This window comes from Oratosquilla oratoria, chromosome 39, assembly GCF_046742065.1.
Source record: "Oratosquilla oratoria isolate Oo_2021 chromosome 39, ASM4674206v1, whole genome shotgun sequence".
Taxonomy (NCBI): domain Eukaryota; kingdom Metazoa; phylum Arthropoda; class Malacostraca; order Stomatopoda; family Squillidae; genus Oratosquilla; species Oratosquilla oratoria.
Genome location: NC_134815.1, coordinates 12,143,542 through 12,166,205, shown reverse-complemented (window position 1 = coordinate 12,166,205; position 22,664 = coordinate 12,143,542). Strand labels below are relative to the sequence as shown.

Sequence of the window (22,664 nt, the reverse complement as noted above, 5' to 3'; positions counted from 1 at the left end):
CTGTTTTTATAACGTGATCTTGCAATTTTTTGATAATTTTATGATCAAATTTCATAGGAATACTTTACCATAAATGAACATTCGAGATGTTTTGATCAGATATTCAGAAAGCTATGATAAATTTTTCATTTAAGCATGGGGTATTCATAATACACGTAATGCTCGCTATTTTTAGGCAGGAAACATGGTAAGAATATGTTCTAGATGTTTAGATCCATATACTCTGATTTTTTAACATATACTTCCACTGTTACCGTTAAAAATAATTGTAAACTCTCATGGAGTCTTCAAAATCTCCCGCAGGAGTCATCAAAGTCTCCCGAGGGAGTCTTCAAAGTCTCCCGAGGAGTTTTCAAAGTCTCCCGGAGGGGTCTTCAAAGTCTCCCGAAGGAGTCTTCAAAGTCTCCCAAGGGAGTCTTCAAAGTCTCCCAAGGGAGTCTTCAAAGTCTCCCAAGGGAGTCTTCAAAGTCTCCCAAGGGAGTCTTCAAAGTCTTCCAAAGGAGTCCTCAAAGTCTCCCAAATGAGTCTTCAAAGTCTCCTGAAGGAGTCTTCAAAGTCTCCCGAAGGAGTCTTCAAAGTCTTTCGAAGGAGTCTTCAAAGTCTATAAACTTTTATAGACGTTTGATATATATATACACACACATATATAAACATATATACATACAAACTGTATAATTCATCTTGTAACCTATGAATAAATCTTGTACTTTTCATATAAAAAGTAACAATAATAATATATTCGTATACGCACATTCGTACGCAATCAACACACTTAATTGAGCTGTTAATTTATTTATATTAAGGAATCTGAATGATGGCGTCACATAATAGGGAGGAGCTTAGTGACGTCACGACTGAGGACCAACCAATCAGAAGAAGAGACATTACGACACGACTGAAGATCAGCCAATCAGAAAAAGAGTTATTACGTCACGACTGCTGACGTAAGCGTAACGGACGCACCGGGCTGCGTGACACACATAGATCGTTACATAATAGGGAGGAGCTTAGTGACGTCACGACTGAGGACCAACCAATCAGAAGAAGAGACATTGCGTCACGACTGAAGATCAGCCAATCAGAAGAAGAGTTATTACATCACGACTGCTGACGTAAGCGTAACGGACGCACCGGGCTGCGTGACACACATAGACAAATAGTTACAGGCATATTGATATATAGATTATTATTATTATTATTATTATTATTATTATTATTATTATTATTATTATTATTATTATTATTATTATTATTATTATTATTATTATTATTATTATTATTATTATTATTATTATTATTATTATTATTATTATTATTATTATTATTATTATTATTATTATTATTACTATTATTATTATTATTATTATTATTATTATTATTATTATACTATTATTATTATTATCATTATTATTATTATTATTATTATTATTATTATTATTATTATTATTATTAATTATTATTATTATTATTATTATTATTATTATTATTATTATTATTATTATTATTATTATTATTATTATTATTATTATTATTATTATTATTATTATTATTCTCATATAACAGTTACGAGAACAAGAACAATAACAATAACGAGAACAACAATAAGAATAATAATAACAACAAAAACGACTAAAACAATAATAGCGATATCAACAATGGCAATATCAACAAAAACAATATTAACAATAACAATAATAATGATAAGAATAAACAATATAAACCAATCAAACGCCGATATGGAGACAAAGCAGAACCGTCGGTGACTCATATTAATTATGAAATTGTTTCACTCAGTCGAATGAAATCATTTGTCGGTAGCTAAAATAAATATGTAAAACAGATTTTCGCGAATGTCACTGTTTTAACCCATTAGGTAATGAGCAAGTTTCCCCTTAACTTTACAGCGTTGTCTGTCGACAGCTATATTGAATACACAAGAGGATGGTAAGCGCGAACGGGTTAGATTATTACATTTGTTCCCTAGTAGAAAACTGTAGTAATGACCTTCAAGCAAGTTGAGGGTACTGGACGACACAACATTAAATGCAGAGCACAAACTCCTCGTTTCTTGAAATCCATACAAAATACAGTTTGCGTAAGGTCTTTCGTTACACAAGATCTTATGCAAGTCTTTATTACGCTGTTGTATCCTAAATTCTGTAAGGCTTAACATATTACAGTCACGGATGATAAAATTCAAATCCGAATTTTATTTTTAGAAAATCGTAAAGGGGGAAAAAGAAGACAACTGGTAAAAGGAAACACGATGAGCCACGCTGGTATTAAATCGCGGGACTGTTGCTACGAAGGAACTCAAAACATCCGTTAGCCAACCATAAGCGAAAGGAACTTTGTGTTTCCACAGATGTGTAGAAACGCCAAACCTCTGCAATCACAAAACCAGATATTGCAATTGGAGCATAAATTGTCGTGGTAGCTACAGAGAATACAGCTTTATTGATGTTGTAATAAGCACAACCTCGTTCGTTACGGCTGATGTTCTAGAAACCTCCTGGAGTCGATTCGTTTTCTTTGGTCGACTTCTTGGTACTGCTGGTTTAATTGTGGTTTGTCTCGAACTGGTCCTGATTTCAGCCGCGGCCTGGTCACTTTGCTCTACATCAGCGATTCTTGTCCTATCTTCTGTCATGTAATTCTCGACTTAATGTATTTAGTTGGTTATTTAACTTCGTCATTCACACACACACACACACACACACACACACACACACACACACACACACACACACACACACACACACACACACACACACACACACACACACACACACAAAGACTTGAAGCTAAGACAAAAAAACGAGAACAGAACGGAGTCAGAAAAAGAGAGATTCTATTGGAGAGTAGTGAATATGAAACTAAGGCAGTTCGACATACAAGAGAAAAACAAAAGGGAAACAGAGAACACAATGGAAGTGACAGAAAACTAAGAGTGTCTTACACAAATATAGATGGATTAATAACAGGATTGAATGAGCTGAATGATTATTTGAAAGAAAAAGAACCGGACATAATGGGAATTGTAGAAACAAAATTAAAAGGCCCACTACCACCCAACAGTGTAGGACATGATGCATATAATTATTGGATTAAAAACAGAGAAAAAGCAAGGGGGTGGAGTTATGTTCCTGACTAAGAAGGATATAAACGTGAAGGGTGTCATATATGGAAAGAATACAGTAGAGATGATTATGATAGAAGTGGAAGACAGAGATAAGAAGAGCAGAAAATTTGTGATAAATTATGTGCCACCGAAAACAGCCTCATGGGAGGAGAGTGAACATAAAAGTATGTTAGAGGACACAAAGATAACATTAAATAAAATAATGGAAGATGGAGGAAGAATAGTTATAATGGGCGACTTTAATTGCAAAGAAATCTGCTGGGAAGAGATGACAGTAAAGGGTGGAGACGGCTCATGGGGAAACGCTCTACTTGAGATGATTACTGACCATACAATGACACAATGGATACAGGAGAACACCAGGTATAGAAATGAAGAAGAACCATCGAGACTTGACTTAATAATTACATCTGAACCTAGAATAGTGGACAAGATTGAATATAAAACACCAATAAGCAAAAGTGACCACATATTGATTGAACTGGAACTTAATGAAGAAAAACATAGGAAAAGAAATGAACAATATAGAAAAGGAAGAATGATGTATGAAAAAACAAACTTTGATAAAATAAGAGAATTCTTTCAACAAGAAAACTGGGAAGAAATATACAAAGAAGAAACAACAGTGGAAGAGAAATGGAATATTTTGACAAAAATTTACAAAAAAGGAGTGGAAAAGTATGTCCCAAGATAAAAAACAAGAAAAAGAATATGTAAAATGCTGGTACAACAAAAGTTGTAGGGAGCTAAAAGACAAAAGAGACAAAGCCTGGACCAGATGGAAAAAAGACAGAAGACCTGAAAAATGGAAAATATATACCGGTTATAGAAATGAATATGTACAAGCGTGCAGAGAGGAAAAGAGAAAATATGAAAAAGATGTCATAGAAAAGTGTAAAGATCAACCAAAACTATTCTACAGATTTGTAAACAATAAACTGAAAAACAAACAAGACTTGGAGAAATTAAGACATGGGGGAGTTGAATACACTGAGGAAATGGAAATGGCGGAAATTATGAACAAACATTTTAAATCAGTGTTTACAAGGGAGAACATACAACCTGAAGAGATTGAATGGAAAGAGAAAGTCCCCCCTATGGAAGAAATAGAAGTAACAAAGAATGAAATATTGACACACTTGAGTAATCTTGATATCAGAAAATCGCATGGACCAGATGAAATAGCAAACTGGATTCTGAAAGAATGCAGGAATGAACTGGCAGACAAAATACATAGCATACTAAACAGTTCCTTGAAAGAAGGAAAAGTTCCAGAAGATTGGAAAAAAGCAAATATAGTACCTATATATAAAGGAGGAAATAAAGAAGAACCTACAAACTATAGACCAGTCTCCCTAACAAGTACAATAGCAAATATTTGTGAAAGAATTATCAAAAGTAGATGGGTAAAATATTTAGAAAAAAAACAAAGTGTTAAATCCAAGGCAATTTGGATTCAGACAAGGCCGATCATGCATCACCAATTTGATATGTTTCTATTCAAGGCTAATAGATATAATACAAGAAAGAGATGGATGGGCGGACTGTGCATTTCTAGACCTAAAGAAAGCTTTTGACAAAGTACCACATAAAAAGTTGCTTAAGAAATTAGAAACTCAAGGAGGAATACAGGGAAAACTACTAAATTGGATGGAAGACTTTTTACAAGAAAGAAAAATGAGAGTAGTGATAAGAAACCAGCACTCAAAATGGGATGAAGTAATAAGCGGTGTTCCGCAGGGAACAGTTCTGGCCCCAATAATGTTTGCTATACATATTAATGATATGGATGAAGGAATAGAAAGCTATATGAGCTTCTTTGCAGATGATGCAAAACTACTGAAAAGAGTGGAAAGTGAAGAAGATTGTGAATCACTACAGAGAGTTCTAAATATAGTACAGGAATGGAGTAGGAAGTGGGAGATGGAGTTCAATACAAAAAAGTGTAGTATAATGGAATTTGGAAAAAGCAAAAACAGAATAACAGGAGCATATAAATTGGGAGAAGAAGGAATAAAAAAAGTAGAAAATGAGAAGGACCTGGGAGTCATTGTTATGAATAATATGTCACCTGAGAAACATATAAATAAGATTTTTGGAGAAACTTATAATTTAATAAGAACAATCAAAGTTGCATTTACATACCTGGATGAAGAAATGGTGAAGAAAATCCTAATCACCCTGATAAGACCAAGATTGGAATATGCAGCAACGATATGGTCACCAAGTACAAAAAAATGTATAAAAAAAACTTGAAAGAATACAAAGAGCAATTACAAAACTGGCACCAACGCTCTCAAAACTATCATATGAAGAGAGACTAGAAAAACTTGAACTACAGACACTAGAGCAAAGAAGAGAGAGAGGAGATTTGATAACTATTTACAGAATCATGAAAGGCATAGAAATTACTGATAGAGAGAATCTGATAAAATGGGATAACAGAAATACAAGAGGACACGGAAAGAAAATAAAAAAAGACAGCTATAGAAGAGACTTGAAAAAGAACAGCTTTCCTCACAGAGTAATAAACAGTTGGAACAAGTTAGATGAGAAAGTGGTGTGTGCAAAAACAATACATGAATTTAAAAATAGTTTAGATAAAATGAGATATGAAGACGGGACCCCACGAGCATAGCTCCCCTTCCCGTAGAATACAACTAGGTAAATACAACTAGGTAAATACACACACACACACACACACACACACACACACACACACACACACACACACACACACACACACACACACATATATATATATATGTATATATATATATATATAGATGAATAGGGGAAACATATCATTAAAGGTCAGATATCAACAGATATACCATTCGCTAAAAATCATCGTATTGCTCGAAAAAGTACTTTTTAAAGGCATACAAATAATTTTTTTTACCTATTACAGAAGAATTTATTCAGAAAATTCACTTTTATTTGCGCCTCGCATACCACTTTTCCGAAGTCTAGATATTCAGAATAACAATATTGTTTGTTTGGCAACTGTGACGTCACCAACGCGGAATTCCCCGAACCTTTCCCGAAGCGCACGGGCGGAATGTTTCGAATAGCAGACGACGCAATGAAATGAAGACAAAACTGTTTTTTGCCAAATTTGATAAGATGTAGATGGTGGAATTATATAGAATACTCTCAGTATGTTTTTTTATGTACATTAAACTGTAAATACAAAAAGTTATGAAAGTCTTGATATCTGACCTTTATAGGTCAAGACTTCCATAACTTCCATAACTTTATGTATTTACAGTTTAATGTACATAAAAAAACATACTGACAGTATTCTATATAATTCCACCATCTACATCTTATCAAATTTGGCAAAAAACAGTTTTGTCTTCATTTCATTGCGTCGTCTGCTATTCGAAACATTCCGCCCGTGCGCTTCGGGAAAGGTTCGGGGAATTCCGCGTTGGTGACGTCACAGTTGCCAAACAAACAATATTGTTATTCTGAATATCTAGACTTCGGAAAAGTGGTATGCGAGGCGCAATTAAAAGTGAATTTTCTGAATAAATTCTTCTGTAATAGGTAAAAACTTTATTTGTATGCTTTTAAAAAGTACTTTTTCGATTATTTTTAGTGAATGGTATATCTGTTGATATCTGACCTTTAATGTTATGTACAAAATAACCTTTGATCAAAACAGAAAACACAAATTCCACTCGTATACATAGATTTAGGTAAGCTAAAGTATAACTCATTAGAGAATTAATACTAAATATTCAGGTATAATACATTTACCCCTGCCAGATAATTTATTTTATCTTCAAGGGTCAAAATTTCTCCTGACTGAAAATCAATGCTCCACGTAATGCTGTTATTCTTGTTTATTTATGTATAATGTGCCGGTCGTAGCAACACCTGTTATCCATTTATCCTCAGTTTTTCCGAATCTATCCCCTTAGCTGGATAAAACCGTTTGACCACAGCCAAAATAAAGCCTGTATAATAAATAATAGAGGTTTAATCTGCTGAATCGGTGATTTAATATTATAAAGCATATCAGTATATCAACATATATTAATGTATCAGAAATAACATATAGACGTACCTTCACTAGCAAAACTTTCGACCCATCCATAGTTTTCCACGATCTAAATTTCAAATTCTTTGTCTAACATTTTTTATCTATTTAAGAAAATTACCTAACTGTAAGCTTAGTACTACATTTGAAAATATATCATGTATTCGACAAATATATATTGACGTTATGGGAACTGTGGCTTTGGTCAACTCTACATAATACAAGCGAAAAAGCGGCATGAAAGTCCGCGAAAGACTTCTAGTGTCGTATCTTTCAAAGTCTTACTCTTACTCTTACTCCGCTGGTCTTCGGGCCACTTGATGATCCATAAACGCTTTTGAAGCGTCTCGCCATGTCTTTCTGTCCTGTGCCACCTCCTTCCATTCTCTTGGTTCTATTCTGCATATCTGCACATCTTCAACGCATCTCCTCCAGTCTTTTCTAGGTCGTCCAAATGGCCATCTTCCACGCACTCCACTATTGAGCACTTTCTTTGGCCATCTATCTTCTTGCATCCTTGTGACATGCCCTGCCCATTTCAATCTTTTTAATCTTATCACATTTTTATATGGGGTTGTTTTGTTTGTTCTCAAATTTCCCAGTTATGTCTTATTCTCCATTTTTGCCTTTGGTTGTCATACACGGGTCCTACAATTCTCATACATATACCATACATCATACATATACCAAGGCTTTTTCCCCCTTACAAGGGGGGTAGCCAAAAGGGAAAAGGCATAAAATCATTCCCACCCATTCCATCCCTGAATACACCCCACACCCCTCCACCCTCCCTCCTATCTTAGCACCTCCTGAATGACGGGTCATCCCTGCATCTTGTCCACTGCCCTGGGTCAGAAGCAGTGTCACAAGACACAGCACATCCACAGCAAGGCCGCTTCATTAAATCGGCGACCCCCCCTCTCCGTCCCCCCATTGCATAAAATGAGAGGACGGGGAGAAATCCCTTCGGGCTGCGTCAAATTTTGCTCACCCATACTACCTCACCCCCCATCCCCCCACCCATTCCACCTCATGCAATCACAACATCATCCATATACAACCATTCTCCATTCACCCCTGTCTTCTGTCCTCTCCCGTCCTTCCTCAACAGACATTCCCCTCTTCCCCAAAGCCCCCTTCACCCCATCCATCCACCTCATCCTAGGACGTCCCCTCATGTTCATTCCCTCCACATCTGCCTTCCACACCTCTTTTACTAGTCTTCCTTCACTCATTCTTTCCATGTGTCCAAACCATCCTAATATTCTTTCATCAACCTTATCTCCCAGCTCCTTTTCCACCCCTGTTCTCCTCCTCACCTCCTCATTTCTCACTCTATCTAGCCTAGTAACCCCCATCATACTTCTCAGACACCTCATCTCAAACACATTCAAACTCCTTCTCTCTTCCTCTCTTATCTTCCATGTTTCTGCCCCATACAGTGCTGTTGGCACAATCACTCCTTCATACAGTCTCCTCTTAGCATCCATTCCCAAATGTCTATTCCTCATTACACTCTTTAATCCACCAAGGCATTTACTCGCTTCTCTCAATCTACATTCTACCTCCACTTTCACTCCACCTTTCCCTGCCACATTTGCACCCAAGTATCTAAAACTACCCACTTCCTCCAGTCGCTCTCCCTTAATGCTCACTTCCAGTCTACTGCCACTTTCACCCTTTGTACATCTCATCACCTTACTTTTACCCACATTTATCTTTAGCTTTCTTCTATCACATACTCTCCCAAACTCTGCCACCAACTTCCTCAATCCCTCCTCCGATCCTGCCACAAGCGCAGTGTCGTCCACAAACAACAGCTGGCTCACCTCCCACTTTTCTCCATTTTCTTTAACCATCTCCAATCCCTTGCCCACTACCCTTGCATTTACCTCTTGCACTACCCCATCCATGTATAAGTTGAACAGCCAGGGTGACATAACGCATCCTTGACGAAGTCCCACCTTTACCTCAAACCACTCACTCTCTCCATTTCCAATCCTGACACAAGCTCTACTACTCTCATAAAAACTCTTGACAGCTCCCAGAAGCTTTCCTCCTATCCCGTATATCTGCATAACCTCCCACAGTGCCTTTCTGTCTACCCTATCATAAGCCTTTTCCAGATCCATAAAAGCCCAAAAAACATCCTTCCCCTTTCCTATAGCTTTCTCACATATGTCTTACCACAAAGATCTGATCTACACAACCTCTACCTGACCTAAATCCACACTGTTCCTCACCAATTACTCCTTCTGTTCCTCTCCTAATCCTCTCAATCAAGATCCTCCCATAAGCCTTCCCAACTACACTCAACAAGCTAATCCCTCTGAAACTACTACATTCACACTTGTCCCCTTTTCCCTTGTAAAGAGGAACTATACAGGCACTCCTCCAGTCCTCCGGCACTCTACCCTCTCTCCAGCAAACATTAAATAACCTCACCAACCAGTCCACCATCACTGAACCTCCCTTTTTCAGACATTCTGCATGGCATCCATCCAGACCAGGTGCCTTACCTGCTTTCATCATCTTAACAACTGCCTTCACCTCATCCTTCCTTATTTCTCCTCCATTCTCCTCATTCATCACTCTCATTTTCTTCGCACTTCCCACTGCCGCAATCTTTCCTTCCCTATCCTCTTTCACATTTAGCAACTCCCTAAAATATTCTGTCCATCTTTCCCTTACTGCCTTCTCTTCCATTATCATCTCTCCATCTGCACCTTTTACCTTTTCTTCTCTACTTGATTCGCCTCCTCTTCCTCTCTTAATTTCTTTCCAAAACATCTTTTTATTACTTTCAAAATTTTCTGTCAAACTCTTACCCCATTTCACATCTCCTCTCCTCTTTGCAATCCTTACCTTTTGCTTTACTTCCCTTTTCTTTTCTTTGTACCTCTCATATGACTCCCTCGTCCTATTTTGTAACCAATCTGTGAAAGCTCGCTTCTTCTCTTCTACAACCATCTTTGTTTCCTCATCCCACCATTCACTACCTTTTCTTCTATTTCCACCTGTCCTTCTTGTTCCACACACCATCCTTGCACACTTTATGACTCCCTCCTTGAACCATCCCCATTCCTCCTCCACACCCAGCTCTACTTTACCCTTTACTCCCTCCCACTCCTCCTTCAGCTTCTTTCCGTACTCCTTCTCCTTTTCCTTCTCATTCAAAGAGTTCACTCTAAGAACCTCCCTACCTTTTGTCCCTTTCCTCTTCCTCCATCTATCCTCCACTTTCAACTTACTGATATCCCCCCCTCTCCCCTTAGCACATGTACATCCTTAACTCTTCCTATCATAATCCTATTTACCACTACATAATCCATTAGCGCTCTATCTACCACCCTTCCCTCCACCACCCTCTCCCATGTGTACTTATGCTTGACTTTCTTCCGAAACACTGTATTTGCTATCATCAACTCTCTTTCTAGACACATTTCCACCATCAACTCTCCACTACGATTCTTTCCTGGAACTCCACATTTCCCAACCACTCCATCGATTGGACCATTTCCCACCCTAGCATTAAGGTCTCAACAACATCTTATTTTCAAGAACTTCAAACTTCTCCATAGCTTTCGTAAGGGCCCATGTTTCGCAGCCGCACAATATGACTGGTCTCACTATTGAGTAGTACAGTCTCAGTTTTGTTGTTCTTGATATTGACCTTTTTTTAAACAATCCTATTAGGCTGTAGTAACATCGATTTCCTACTCCGATTCTGGCTTCCATTTCCTGTTTCATTCTTCCGTCACTGGTCACCTTTACTCCTATGTATTTAAAATATTTAACACTCTCTATGTCCATCCCCGCAATCTGTACCCTTTCCGTCAAATTAGACTCTCCTGCTACCTTCATTATCTTTGTCTTGCTCTCATTGATCTTGAGTCCAACATTTTCTGCAGCTTCTTTAAAGAGCTGGATTTGTTTTATCCACTGCAGTTTTTGCAGCAGTGTATACTTCAGCTGTAGAAAATGTGTTTGCACGTTTGTGTATTAGGCTGTTGATGTTGGTGTGTGCGTGTACAGTGTTTATTTGTGTGTGAGTGTATGTGTATGTGTGTTTGTGTTTATCTTTATGTGTATTTGTGTACGTGTGTGTGCGCGCGCGTCATTGTGCGTGTGTGTATTTACCTAATTGTACTTATCTAATTATAATATATAACAAAGGATCCCGTCTCAAACTCTCCATTTTATCATATCTGTGTGTGCGTGCGCGTGCACGTGTGTATGTGTATGTGTGTGTACATGTGCGCGTATTTGTGTATTTCCATGTGTGCGCATATCTCGCATGCAGTCCGCATTTACTGGTATTTGGGAAACCAGTCTTGTAGTACGAGACTTCCTAGGTGTGTTGTTATACAAACCGATTCCCTCCTGAGTGTGGCCTTGGCTGTTAATTGGAGACTCCCTTTTACTTCATCGTCGGTAATGACCTTCGTTTGTAGGGGAGATGTCGTGTCCTTGATGACGGTTGTTAACACGATGTGTTAGTTGGGAGTTCGGCACTTCGTTAGACAGTGACTGGAGTTCGGGCTGTCGAGTCCTCTTGGTATCTCTTAGCAGCCAAAGAATCGAAATCCCAACGTCTTGGTGTGGAATGTCTGCTGAGCCCAGTCTTCAGACTCAGCTTTTTCATTGCTGAAAAGGAAGGTCGAAACTTTTTTTTTTTCGTAATATTTGTTTCGAAAGATATCACTTCGCAGTATAGTCACCTCTTCAAGATATGAAAGGTAAGATAATCATCAATCAGGACGAAAACTGTTGTTTACACACGAACTTCAGATAAGGTTATATTCTTCTCATCGCCCGCTTCTAAAATTAACTAAATTTTCACAAATTATCTTTATTTGAACAACGCGTCTTCAAACCGAAATTCAGTAGAGGTTTGAAGAAACGTTAAAAGATTTAAATTCTGGAGAATTTCAAACACATCGAAGAATTAGAAACGGGAGCCTTTGGTGTTTGAATGTGTAAATGAAGTCTCCTTGTTAACCAGAAAAGTTGTCATTTTAGAGCAGATGCGTGTTATAATCAAGTTACAGAAATCAATATAGGGAAGCTATCAGTTATACCATGATACAAGAATAATTGAGTTTTAAAATACTGTTGCTCACAAACATATTGTAAAAGAAGATGAAGATATTTACACCCTTACACGCACGCACACACACACACACACACACACACACACACACACACACACACACACACACACACACACACACACACACACACACACACACACACACACACACACACACACACACACACACACACACACACACACACACACACACACACACACACACACACACACACACACACACACACACACGTATATTCATATACATATATTCAAATACATAGTTTGGTTTTGGGGCCAAAAGAGCATGTGTTTCTAACCTACTAAGCTTCTGCAACAGATCCATAGATGCAATTCAGAGCGGGAAGGGACATGATGGATGATATTTAAGTTTCGGTGGCCTCGGGCAATGTAGATCCCTGGCCGTCGCCAAAACCGTTTCCATGTCGGTCGATGTGCTGTAAGACGGATGTCTCAGCCGTGAATGTCTCACTCCCAAGCGCCATCAGGTCCTCTTGGATTGTCCGCTCAAAGTATCGTTGTGGAAATAAGGAGTCTATGTTGGCATCAAAAGCATCACGTCGGCAAAGATGAACGACTTCCAGGAACTACGACGATTGCGAATAGCACTCTGAAGAAAGTTTACAGACTGGAGGGAGGCGACAAGCGGAGCGTGACAAAGATCAACATCAATGTTTGCCATATTTTTTGATAAACTGCACATAATCTTTCAAGTGAAAAAGAAAAGGAGGAGCGTACACCAAAAATACACTGAGCTATCATCGAAACCTTCTTTACCTTTAAGTGTTTGGACTGATTGGGATAGTAATATTCACTGCTAGGAATACGAAGGAAACACGGAGCAGGAACCGTGATTTGAAGAATATGAAACACACGTTGGTTAAACCACACGCACTTGGAATGAAAATAAAAACAGGTGGCGGCACACTATGCTAGCATAGTACATGCTTTTACTACTTCGTTTGAGTAGAAACGACTTCGGTTACAATATTCTAGACTTCCGTAGGAACATCTCAACAATGTGCCTTACATTCGTATACACTTATCTTCTCTTAGTTCGTCATTCAGCTCACTATATGGCGCAAGAATAATTTGACATTTAAAAATTTGAAAAACAAAAGATCGTATCCGAAGTAGTTTTTACTCCAACAGAGTAGCCAAAGCAAGTAGCATGCTAGCGAGGAATGCCTAGTGTGCCGCCATCTTTATTCGTACCTACACCTGTTTACAGATTATGTCAAAACGCAAAGAAAAATTACATCAGATCCAGCAGAATTTCATAAGAGGATCCGAATTCTATATATGGCATAGGAACAAATAAAACTTCAAATGCGGAATGATGCCTGTGAAAGAACTATCCCCTAAATGAAAATATGAGCGACCTGCAGAGGAAAAAATAGTTGATAAAATCGATATCAATTAAAGAGGATCTTTGATGATCTAAAAAAAAAAAAAATAAAAAAAAATAACATATCATCTAGAGTGTAGAGAAAAAGGTCGATCCGTTTAGCCTTGATTAAATGTTGTAATGATATCTACTGCTCACGGAATTAAACAAGTAGAAATTATACCTGCGAAATCCATCTTTGATTACAGCAAATATCCACTCCACACTCAAATCCCATGACCAACTCCTTTCCTCCTCTACTCACTTGGCTTAAAGACAACTTCAGTTAATGATTTTTCCTCTATTTCTTCTTCTTCTTCTTCTTCTTCTTCTTCAACCTCTTCTTCTTCTTCTTCTCTTTCTTCTTCTTCTTCTTCTTTTCTTCTCTTTCTTCTTCTTCTTCTTCTTCTTCTTCATCTTGTTGTTGTTGTTGTTGTTCTTCTTCTTATTCTTCTTTTTGTTCTTCTTGTTCTTGTTCTTTTTCTTTTCCTCATTCTTCTTCTCCTCCTTCCTTCTCTCCTTCTTCTTTATCACACACTTCTGGGGAACTCGAAAAGGCTTTCATATATTTATCAGTGTTACCCCTCTTTTACGTAGGGGATAACCGAGTCAAAACACTCAAAATCATAAAGTACACTCACGCCACCCCTCCTATCTCAGTAACTTGAGGAAGAGGAGTCGCCTGCACCCGGGACACGCTGCGTGGGTCAAACACAGAGCTGCGAGGCACAGCCCATCCACCATTGTGAGAGAGGAAATGACCATTACGCCAAGAATGCTACACATGTTTTATTCAATACTGGAGACGTTGATTATACAAAACATGAAGGTTTTGACTTTTTTCTTTTGGGTTAAATTCTAACGTACTGTACATACTGTATGTACTGTAGACACGCGCGCGCGTGTTTTGTAATGTGAAGGATAACCAAGAATCTGTCTTTACGTAGAAAGATGTGTGTGTGTATTTACCTAGTTGTATTTTACGGGAAGGGGAGCTATGCTCGTGCAGTCCCGTCTTCGTATCTCATTTTATCTAGACTTTTTAAATTGTGAGAATAAACACCTTGTGAGATCGAAACCTTTATTGGTACTACGTTTCGCTTGTTACAGCTTTTTCAAGCACATATAAGCCAACAGGGAAGGAACTGGGAGAGGTTATAAGGAAGGGGTGGGTGGGAGGTGGAGGGGGAGGAGGGGGACGGGTGGGACTTGGTGGAGACAAAGGAGGACATTTCGGACAGTTTGTTGAAGTGGACTAAGGGGGACATTTCATACATTTATTTAATGCGGGTAACAGATGGATGATAGGAGGGGCGATGTTAAACATGCCTCTGTTCTGCTCAATGGTTTTGAAGCTTTGAATGGCGGCCGCTTCGAGGCATTTTCTTCTCACCCTGTCTGGTTCACTAAACAGAAGTTCTGCGTTATCCCAATCCATCAGGTGGTCGTTGGTGTTCCGGTGGATAACACAGGCGTTGGTGGTGATGTTGTTCCGGGAATCGTAGCGATGCTCCCGGATCCGGGTCTTCAGGTCACGGGAGGTCTCGCCGATGTATACTTTATCACATCCAGCACAGGGTATGCGGTAGACACCAGCGTTTTTCCCCCACATCTCGTCCTGGCTGTCACTCCTTCTTGAGAGCTCTTTGATAGTTCTGCTGGACTGGCCCACTACCTGAATGTTGCAACGCCCAAGTGTCCGGGTGAGGGTGGCGGTGACGCTGCTGGCTGGAAGGATAAGCCTCCTAGCTGGATCTTTTGTTGGTTCCCGCCCTTCCATTATTTTGAGTGCCTTTTTCTTACACTGGTGGATGATGCACTCTGGATATTTTAATTTCTGATAAACCTCCTTTATGTGCCTAAACTCGTCCTCTAAGAATTCAGGGCTACATATTCTGAGAGCTCTGAGGTAGAAACCTATGACTACACCTTTTTTAATACTGAGGTCATGGTGGGATAGGAAGTGAGTCAAATCGTCCTTATTGGTTGGTTTCCTGTAGACTGTAAATTTAAAAAAAATGATCATGTTTGATAATAAGGGTATCCAAAAATGGAAGGGAATCGTTGATTTCTTCCTCCAAGGTGAACTGGATGGATGGCTCAACCTCGTTCAGAGCCGCTTGGAGTTTGGGGATGTCAAACCGTCTGGGGGAAATTAGTAGTATGTCATCCACATAGCGAAGCCATACTACGTTGCCAGGAACGATATCTGAGAAAGGCCCTGCTTCTAAAAATTCCATGAACAGGTTGGCAAGGACAGCGCTCAAAGGAGAGCCCATGGCCATGCCAAACCTTTGGTGAAAGTACTGGTCCAGAGATGGTTGTGGAGGAGGAATGGGGATGGTTCAAGGAGGGAGTCTTAAAGTGTGCAAGGATGGTGTGTGGAACAAGAAGAACAGGGGGAAATAGAAGAAAGGGTAGTGAATGGTGGGATGAGGAAACAAAGAAGGTTGTAGAAGAGAAGAAGCGAGCATTCACAGATTGGTTACAAAAGAGGACAGGGGAGTCATATGAGACGTACAAAGAAAAAAAAAAGAGAAGTAAAGCAAAAGGTAAAGGAGGCAAAGAGGAGAGCAGATGTGAAATGGGGTAGGAGTATGACAGAAAATTTTGAAAGTAATAAAAAGATGTTTTGGAAAGAAATTAAGAGAGGAAGAGGAGGCGAATCAAGTAGGGAAGAAAAGGTAAAAGGTACAGATGGAGAGATGATAATGGAAGAGATGGCAGTGAGGGGAAGATGGGCAGAATATTTTAGGAGTTGCTGAATGTGAAGGAGGATAGGGAAGGAAAGATAGCTGCAGTGGGAAATGCGAAGAAAATGAGAGTGATGAGTGAGGAGAATGGAGGAGAAATAAAGAAGGATAAGGTGAAGGCAGTTGTAAAGATGATGAAAGCAGGTAAGGCACCTGGTCTGGATGGATGCCATGCAGAATGTCTGAAAAAGGGAGGTTCAGTGATGGTGGACTGGTTGGTGAGGTTATTTAATGTTTGCTGGAGAGAGGGTAGAGTACCGGAGGACTGGAGAAGTGCCTGTATAGTTCCTCTTTACAAGGGAAAAGGGGACAAGTGTGAATGTAGTAGTTTCAGAGGGATTAGCCTGTTGAGTGTAGTAGGGAAGGCTTATGGGAGGATCTTAATTGAGAGGATTAGGAGAGGAACAGAAGGAGTAATTGGTGAGGAACAGTGTGGATTTAGGACGGGTAGAAGTTGTGTAGATCAGATCTTTGTGGTAAGACAGATATGTGAGAAAGCTATAGGAAAGGGGAAGGATGTTTTTTTGGGCTTTTATGGATCTGGAAAAGGCTTATGATAGGGTAGACAGAAAGGCACTGTGGGAGGTTATGCAGATTTATGGGATAGGAGGAAAGCTTTTGGGAGCTGTCAAGAGTTTTTATGAGAGTAGTAGAGCATGTGTTAGGATTAGAAATGGAGAGAGTGAGTGGTTTGAAGTAAAGGTGGGACTTCGTCAAGGATGCGTTATGTCGCCCTGGCTGTTCAACTTATACATGGATGGGGTGGTGCGAGAGGTGAATGCTAGGGTAGTGAGTCAGGGATTGGAGATGGTTAAAGAAAATGGAGAAAAGTGGGAGGTGAGCCAGCTGTTGTTTGCGGACGACACTGCGCTTGTGGCAGGGTCAGAGGAGGGATTGAGGAAGCTGGTGGCAGAGTTTGGGAGAGTATGTGATAGAAGAAAGCTAAAGATAAATGTGGGTAAAAGTAAGGTGATGAGATGTACAAAGGGTGAAAGTGGCAGTAGACTGGAAGTGAACATTAAGGGAGAGCGACTGGAGGAAGTGGATAGTTTTAGATACTTGGGTGCAAGTGTAGCAGGAAAAGGTGGAGTGAAGGTGGAGGTAGAATGTAGATTGAGAGAAGCGAGTAAATGCCTTGGTGGATTAAAGAGTGTAATGAGGAATAGACATTTGGGAATGGATGCGAAGAGGAGACTGTATGAAGGAGTGATTGTGCCAACAGCACTGTATGGGGCAGAAACGTGGAACATAAGGGAAGAAGAGAGAAGGAGTTTGAATGTGTCTGAGAAGTATGGTGGGGGTTACTAGGCTGGATAGAGTGAGAAATGAGGAGGTGAGGAGGAGAACAGGGGTGAAAAAGGAGCTGGGAGATAGGGTTGATGAAAGAATATTAGGATGGTTTGGACACATGGAAAGAATGAGTGAAGAAAGACTAGTAAAAGAGGTATGGAAGGCAGATGTGGAGGGAGTGAACATGAGGGGACGTCCTAGGATGAGGTGGATGGATGGGGTGAAGGGGGCTTTGGGGAAGAGGGGAATGTCTGTTGAGGAAGGAAGGGAGAGGACGGAAGACAGAGGTGAGTGGAGAATGGTTGTATATGGATGATGTTGTGACTGCATGAGGAGGAATGGGCGGGGGGGTGGGGGTGGGGTAGTATGTGTGAGTAAATTTTGACGCAGCCCGAAGGGATTTCTCCCCGTCCTCGCCTTATATGCAAAGGGGGACGGAGAGGGGGGGTCGCCGATTAAATGAAGCGGCCTTGCTGTGGATGTACTGTGTCTTGCGACACTGCTTCTGACCCAGGGCGGTGGGCAGGGTGCAGGGATGACCCGTCATCCAGGAGGTGCTCAGATGAGAGGGAGGGTGGGAGGGGTGTGGAGTGTATTTTGGGATGAAATGGGTGGGAGTGTTTTTATGCCTTCCCCTTTTTGGCTACCTCCCTTGGAAGGGGGAAAAAGCCTTGGTATATGTATGTATGTACTGGTCCTGGAATTTGAAATAATTAAATTGGAGACAAAGCTGTACTAAATCCACAAAGTCATTCGGGGGAATAGGGAGGTCAGTGTGGGAACTAGTGATTTTAGCCCTAAGGAGGTCTTTCGCTTTAAGGGTCGGGACACGTGTGAATAACGAGGTCACATCCAGGCTGGCCAGCTTTTTGTTGCGAACAGGAACGTCCTTAATTCTATTCAATAGGTCCCCTGAGTGTTTCAAATGAGCACCGCTGATGGTACCCAAAAGGCGAGACAAATGTTTGGCCAGCGCACCTGCCAGTTTGTGTGGCGCACTCCCGATCCCTGATGTAATTGGTCTCATGGGTATATTGGGCTTGTGGGTTTTTGGGAGCCCATACAGGGTGGCTGGACGTGGGAGGTTTGGCAGGAGGTGAAGTAAACACTTACCAGTTTCTGATTTCCTAAGAATCCTCCTGGCTGCCTTAAGGAAGTTATTTGTCTCGACGTCCACTTTCGCCTGGGTGACTTTGGTGTAAGTATTTTCATCGCTGAGGAGGTCAGTCATCTTATGTAGGTAGGACGATGCGTCCATCACCACCACTCCTCCACCTTTGTCCGCGGTGGTGATCCTGACGGCGGGGTCCTTGGCGAGTGCCTCCAACGCTGGAAAGTATCTCTTGGGTAAAGTAGGATTGGGAGGGTCGCAAAGTGCCGAGGTTAGTAGTCCTTGTATGTAGCCCTGCTGGAATTCGCTGTCTTTGTACCTGTAGTTCTTCGTGACGAGGTCGATGTTCTGGTTGGGTTTCGGGATGCCGGTGGCGAATTCAAGTCCCAAGCTGAGCACTTCAGTTTCGATGTCGGACAGCGGCCTGCTGGAGATGTTGGTGATGATATCTGGTCTACCCATGCTCTTCCAACGGCTGTTGGCACATAGACTGGACAGTTGACGCGCGAGCCTCTCCTTCTGTTGGAAGTTGAAACTCGCTACGTCGTCTCTAATGGCCTCAGCGTGAGAGTTGGACATGATACCACGGAGCTGGGAACCTAATTTTCTGGCTTTCTCGAAAGCCTGGCTGGACTGGGAGGAAAGGAGGTTACAGCACTCTGTGAGGTAGGTCTGTGCGGGGGGAGGGAAAGGATGGTCAAACTGGAGAAGCTGCTTCGGCGTGGATCTCGGGGTGACCATTTCTTCGATACAAGGTGTTTATTCTCACAGTCTTGTCGGCTTTTGCCATTGTGATTCACTTTTTAAATTCGTGTATTGTTTTTGCACACACCACTTTCTCATCTAACTTGGTGCAAATGTCTATTACTCTGTGGGCAAAGCTGTTCTTTTTCAGATATCTTCTATAACTGTCTTTCTTGATTATCTTTCCGTGTCCTCTTGTATTTCTACTGTCCCATTTTATTAAATCCTCTCTATCAATAGTTTCTATGCCTTTCATGATTCTATAAATAGTTATCAAATCTCCTCTCTCTTCTTTGCTCTAATGTCTGTAGCTCAAGTTTTGCTAGTCTCTCTTCATATGATAGTTCTGAGAGTGTTGGTGCCAATTTTGTAATTTCTCTTTGTATTCTTTCAAGTTATGTTAAACATTTTTTTTTTGTACTTGGTGACCAGGTCGTCGCTGCATATTCCAATCTTGGTTTATCAAAGTAACTAGTATTTTCTTCACCATTTCTTCATCCAGGTATGTAAATGCCACTTTGATTGTTCTTATTGAATTATAAGTTTCTTCAAAAATTTTGTTTATATGCTTCTCATGTGACATATTATTCATAATAATGACTGCCAGGTCCTTCTCATTTTCTACTTTTTTTTTATTTCTTCTCCCAATTTATACGATCCCACTATTCTTTTTTTTGCTTCTTCCAAATTTCATTATACTACACTTCTTAATATTGAATTCCATCTCCCACTTTTCTACTCCATTCCCATACTTTATTGAGATCACTCTGTAGCGACTCACAATCTTCTTCAGTGTTCACTTTTTTCAAAAATTTTGCATCATCCGCAAAGAGGCTCATATAACTTTCACTTTCTTCATCCATATCATTAATATATATAGCAAATATTATTGGGGCCAGAACCGTTCCTTGTGGAACACAACTTATCACTTCATCCCAATTAGAGTATTTCTCTCTTATCACTACTCTTTTTTCTTTCATGCAAGAAGATCTTCCATCCACTTCAGCAGTTTGTCCCGTATTCCTGCTGCAGTTTCTAATTTCTTAAGCAACTTACTATGTGGCACCTTATCAAAAGCTTTTTTTTAGGTCTAGGAATGAACAATCAGCCCATCCATCTCTTTCTTGTATTACATCTTAGAAACACATTAAGTTTGTGACGCATGATCGTCCTTGTCTAAATCCAAATTGCCTTGGATTTAGTACTTTTTTTTTCCAAATGCTTTACCCATCTAGTTTTGGTAATTCTTTCACAGATTTTTGCTATCGTACTTGTTAGAGAGACCGGTCTATAGTTAGTAGGGTCTTCCTTGTTTCCCCCTTTATATATTGGTACTATATTTGCTCTTTTCCAATCTTCTGGAACCTTTCCTTTTTTCAATGAACTGTTTATTAGGTTATGTATTTTGTCTGTTAGTTCATTCCTGCATTCTCTCAAAATCTAGTTTGCCATTTCATCCGGTCCATGCGATTTTCTGACATCGAGATTATTCAAGTGTTTCATGATTTCATTTCTTGATATTTCTATCTCTTTCATAGGGGGAACTCTCTCCTCCCATTCGATATCACTAGGTTGTATGTTCTCTCTTATAAACACCGATTTAAAATGCTTATTCATAATTTCTGACATTTCTATTTCTTCTGTGTATTCGACTCCTCCTTGGCGTAGTTTCTCTAATTCTTTTTTACTTTGCAGTTTGTTGTTTACAAATCTGTAAAATAATTTTGGTTGATCTTCACATTTTTCTATTACATCTTTTTCGTATTTTCTCTTTTCTTCTCTGCGCACTTGTATATATTCATTTCTATAACTAGTATATATTGTTCATTTTTCAGGTTTGTTGTATTTTTTCCATTTTATCCAAGCTTTATCTCTTTTGTCTTTTAACTCCGTACATCTTTTGTTGTACCAGCACTTTACATATTCCTTTTCTTGCTTTGTCTTGGCACATACTTTTCCACTCTTTTTTTTTTTTTATAAATCTTTGTCAAAATACTCCATTTCTCTTCTACTATTGTTTCCTCCTTGTGTATTCTTTCCCAGTCAGCTTTTTAGAAGAATTTTTTCATTTTGTCAAAGTTTATTTTTTCATATATCAATCTTCCCTTTCTATATTGTTATTTTTTCATGTATTTTTTCTCGTTTAGTTCCAGTTCAACCAATATGTGGTCACTTTTACTTATTGGTGTTTTATATTCGATCTTGTCCACTATTTCGGGTTCTGATGTGATTATTAGGTCTACTCTCGATGGTTCTTCCATATTTCTATACCTAGTATTCTCTTGTATCTATTGTGTCATTGTATGTTCAATAATCATATCAAGTAATACATTTCCCCATTGGTCATCTGCACCCTTCACTGTCATCTCTTCCCAGCAGATTTCTTTACAATTAAAGTCACCCATTATAATCATTCGTCCTCCATCTTCCATTATCTTACTTAGTGATATCCTGGTGTCTTCTAACATATTTTTGTTCTCTCTCTTCCCATGAAGCCGTTTTAGGAGGCACATAATTTACTACAAACTTTCTGCTTTTCCACATCCATCGTATTAATTTCTACACTATTCTTTCCATATGTGACATTCCTCACATTTATATCCTTCTTAGTCAGGATCATAACTCCACCCCCTTGTTTTACCTCTCTGTTTCTTATCCAACAATTATATGCTCCATGTCCTGCACTGTTGGGAGGTAGTGGACCTTTCAATTTTGTCTCTACAATTCCCATTATGTCCGGTTCTTTTTCCTTCAGGTAATCATTCAGTTCGTTGAAGCCTGTTATTAATCCATCTATATTTGTGTAAGACACCTTTAATTTTCTGCTACTTCCATCCTGTTTTCTGTTTCCCTTCCGTTTTTATCTGCTATGAACCATTTCCTCACTTTCATATTCACTACTCTCCAATAGAATTTCTCTTTTTTTGTCTCTGTTCTTTCCTCGTTTTTTTTTCTTTAGCTTCTAGTCTTTTTGATTTCTCATCCTCTCTTTCCTCTTTATTCATTTCTCTTTTTATTCATACCTTTTTATGTTGCTCACTGTCTGCTAGTTTCCCTGTTTTTTTTGCTAAGATAT

The 22,664-nt window shown here is 39.5% G+C and overlaps 1 protein-coding gene across 1 annotated transcript in view; it reads left to right on the top strand.

The window, feature by feature from the left end:
* The first annotated feature begins 19,537 nt into the window (after positions 1-19,537).
* LOC143020152 (major facilitator superfamily domain-containing protein 6-like) overlaps positions 19,538-22,664 on the top strand; it is a 50,616-nt gene continuing 47,489 nt past the window's right edge. Inside the window, exon 1 of the mRNA XM_076176311.1 lies at positions 19,538-19,577. Within this exon, the coding sequence (XP_076032426.1) occupies positions 19,538-19,577 (40 nt within the window). The remainder of the gene's footprint in view (positions 19,578-22,664) is intronic.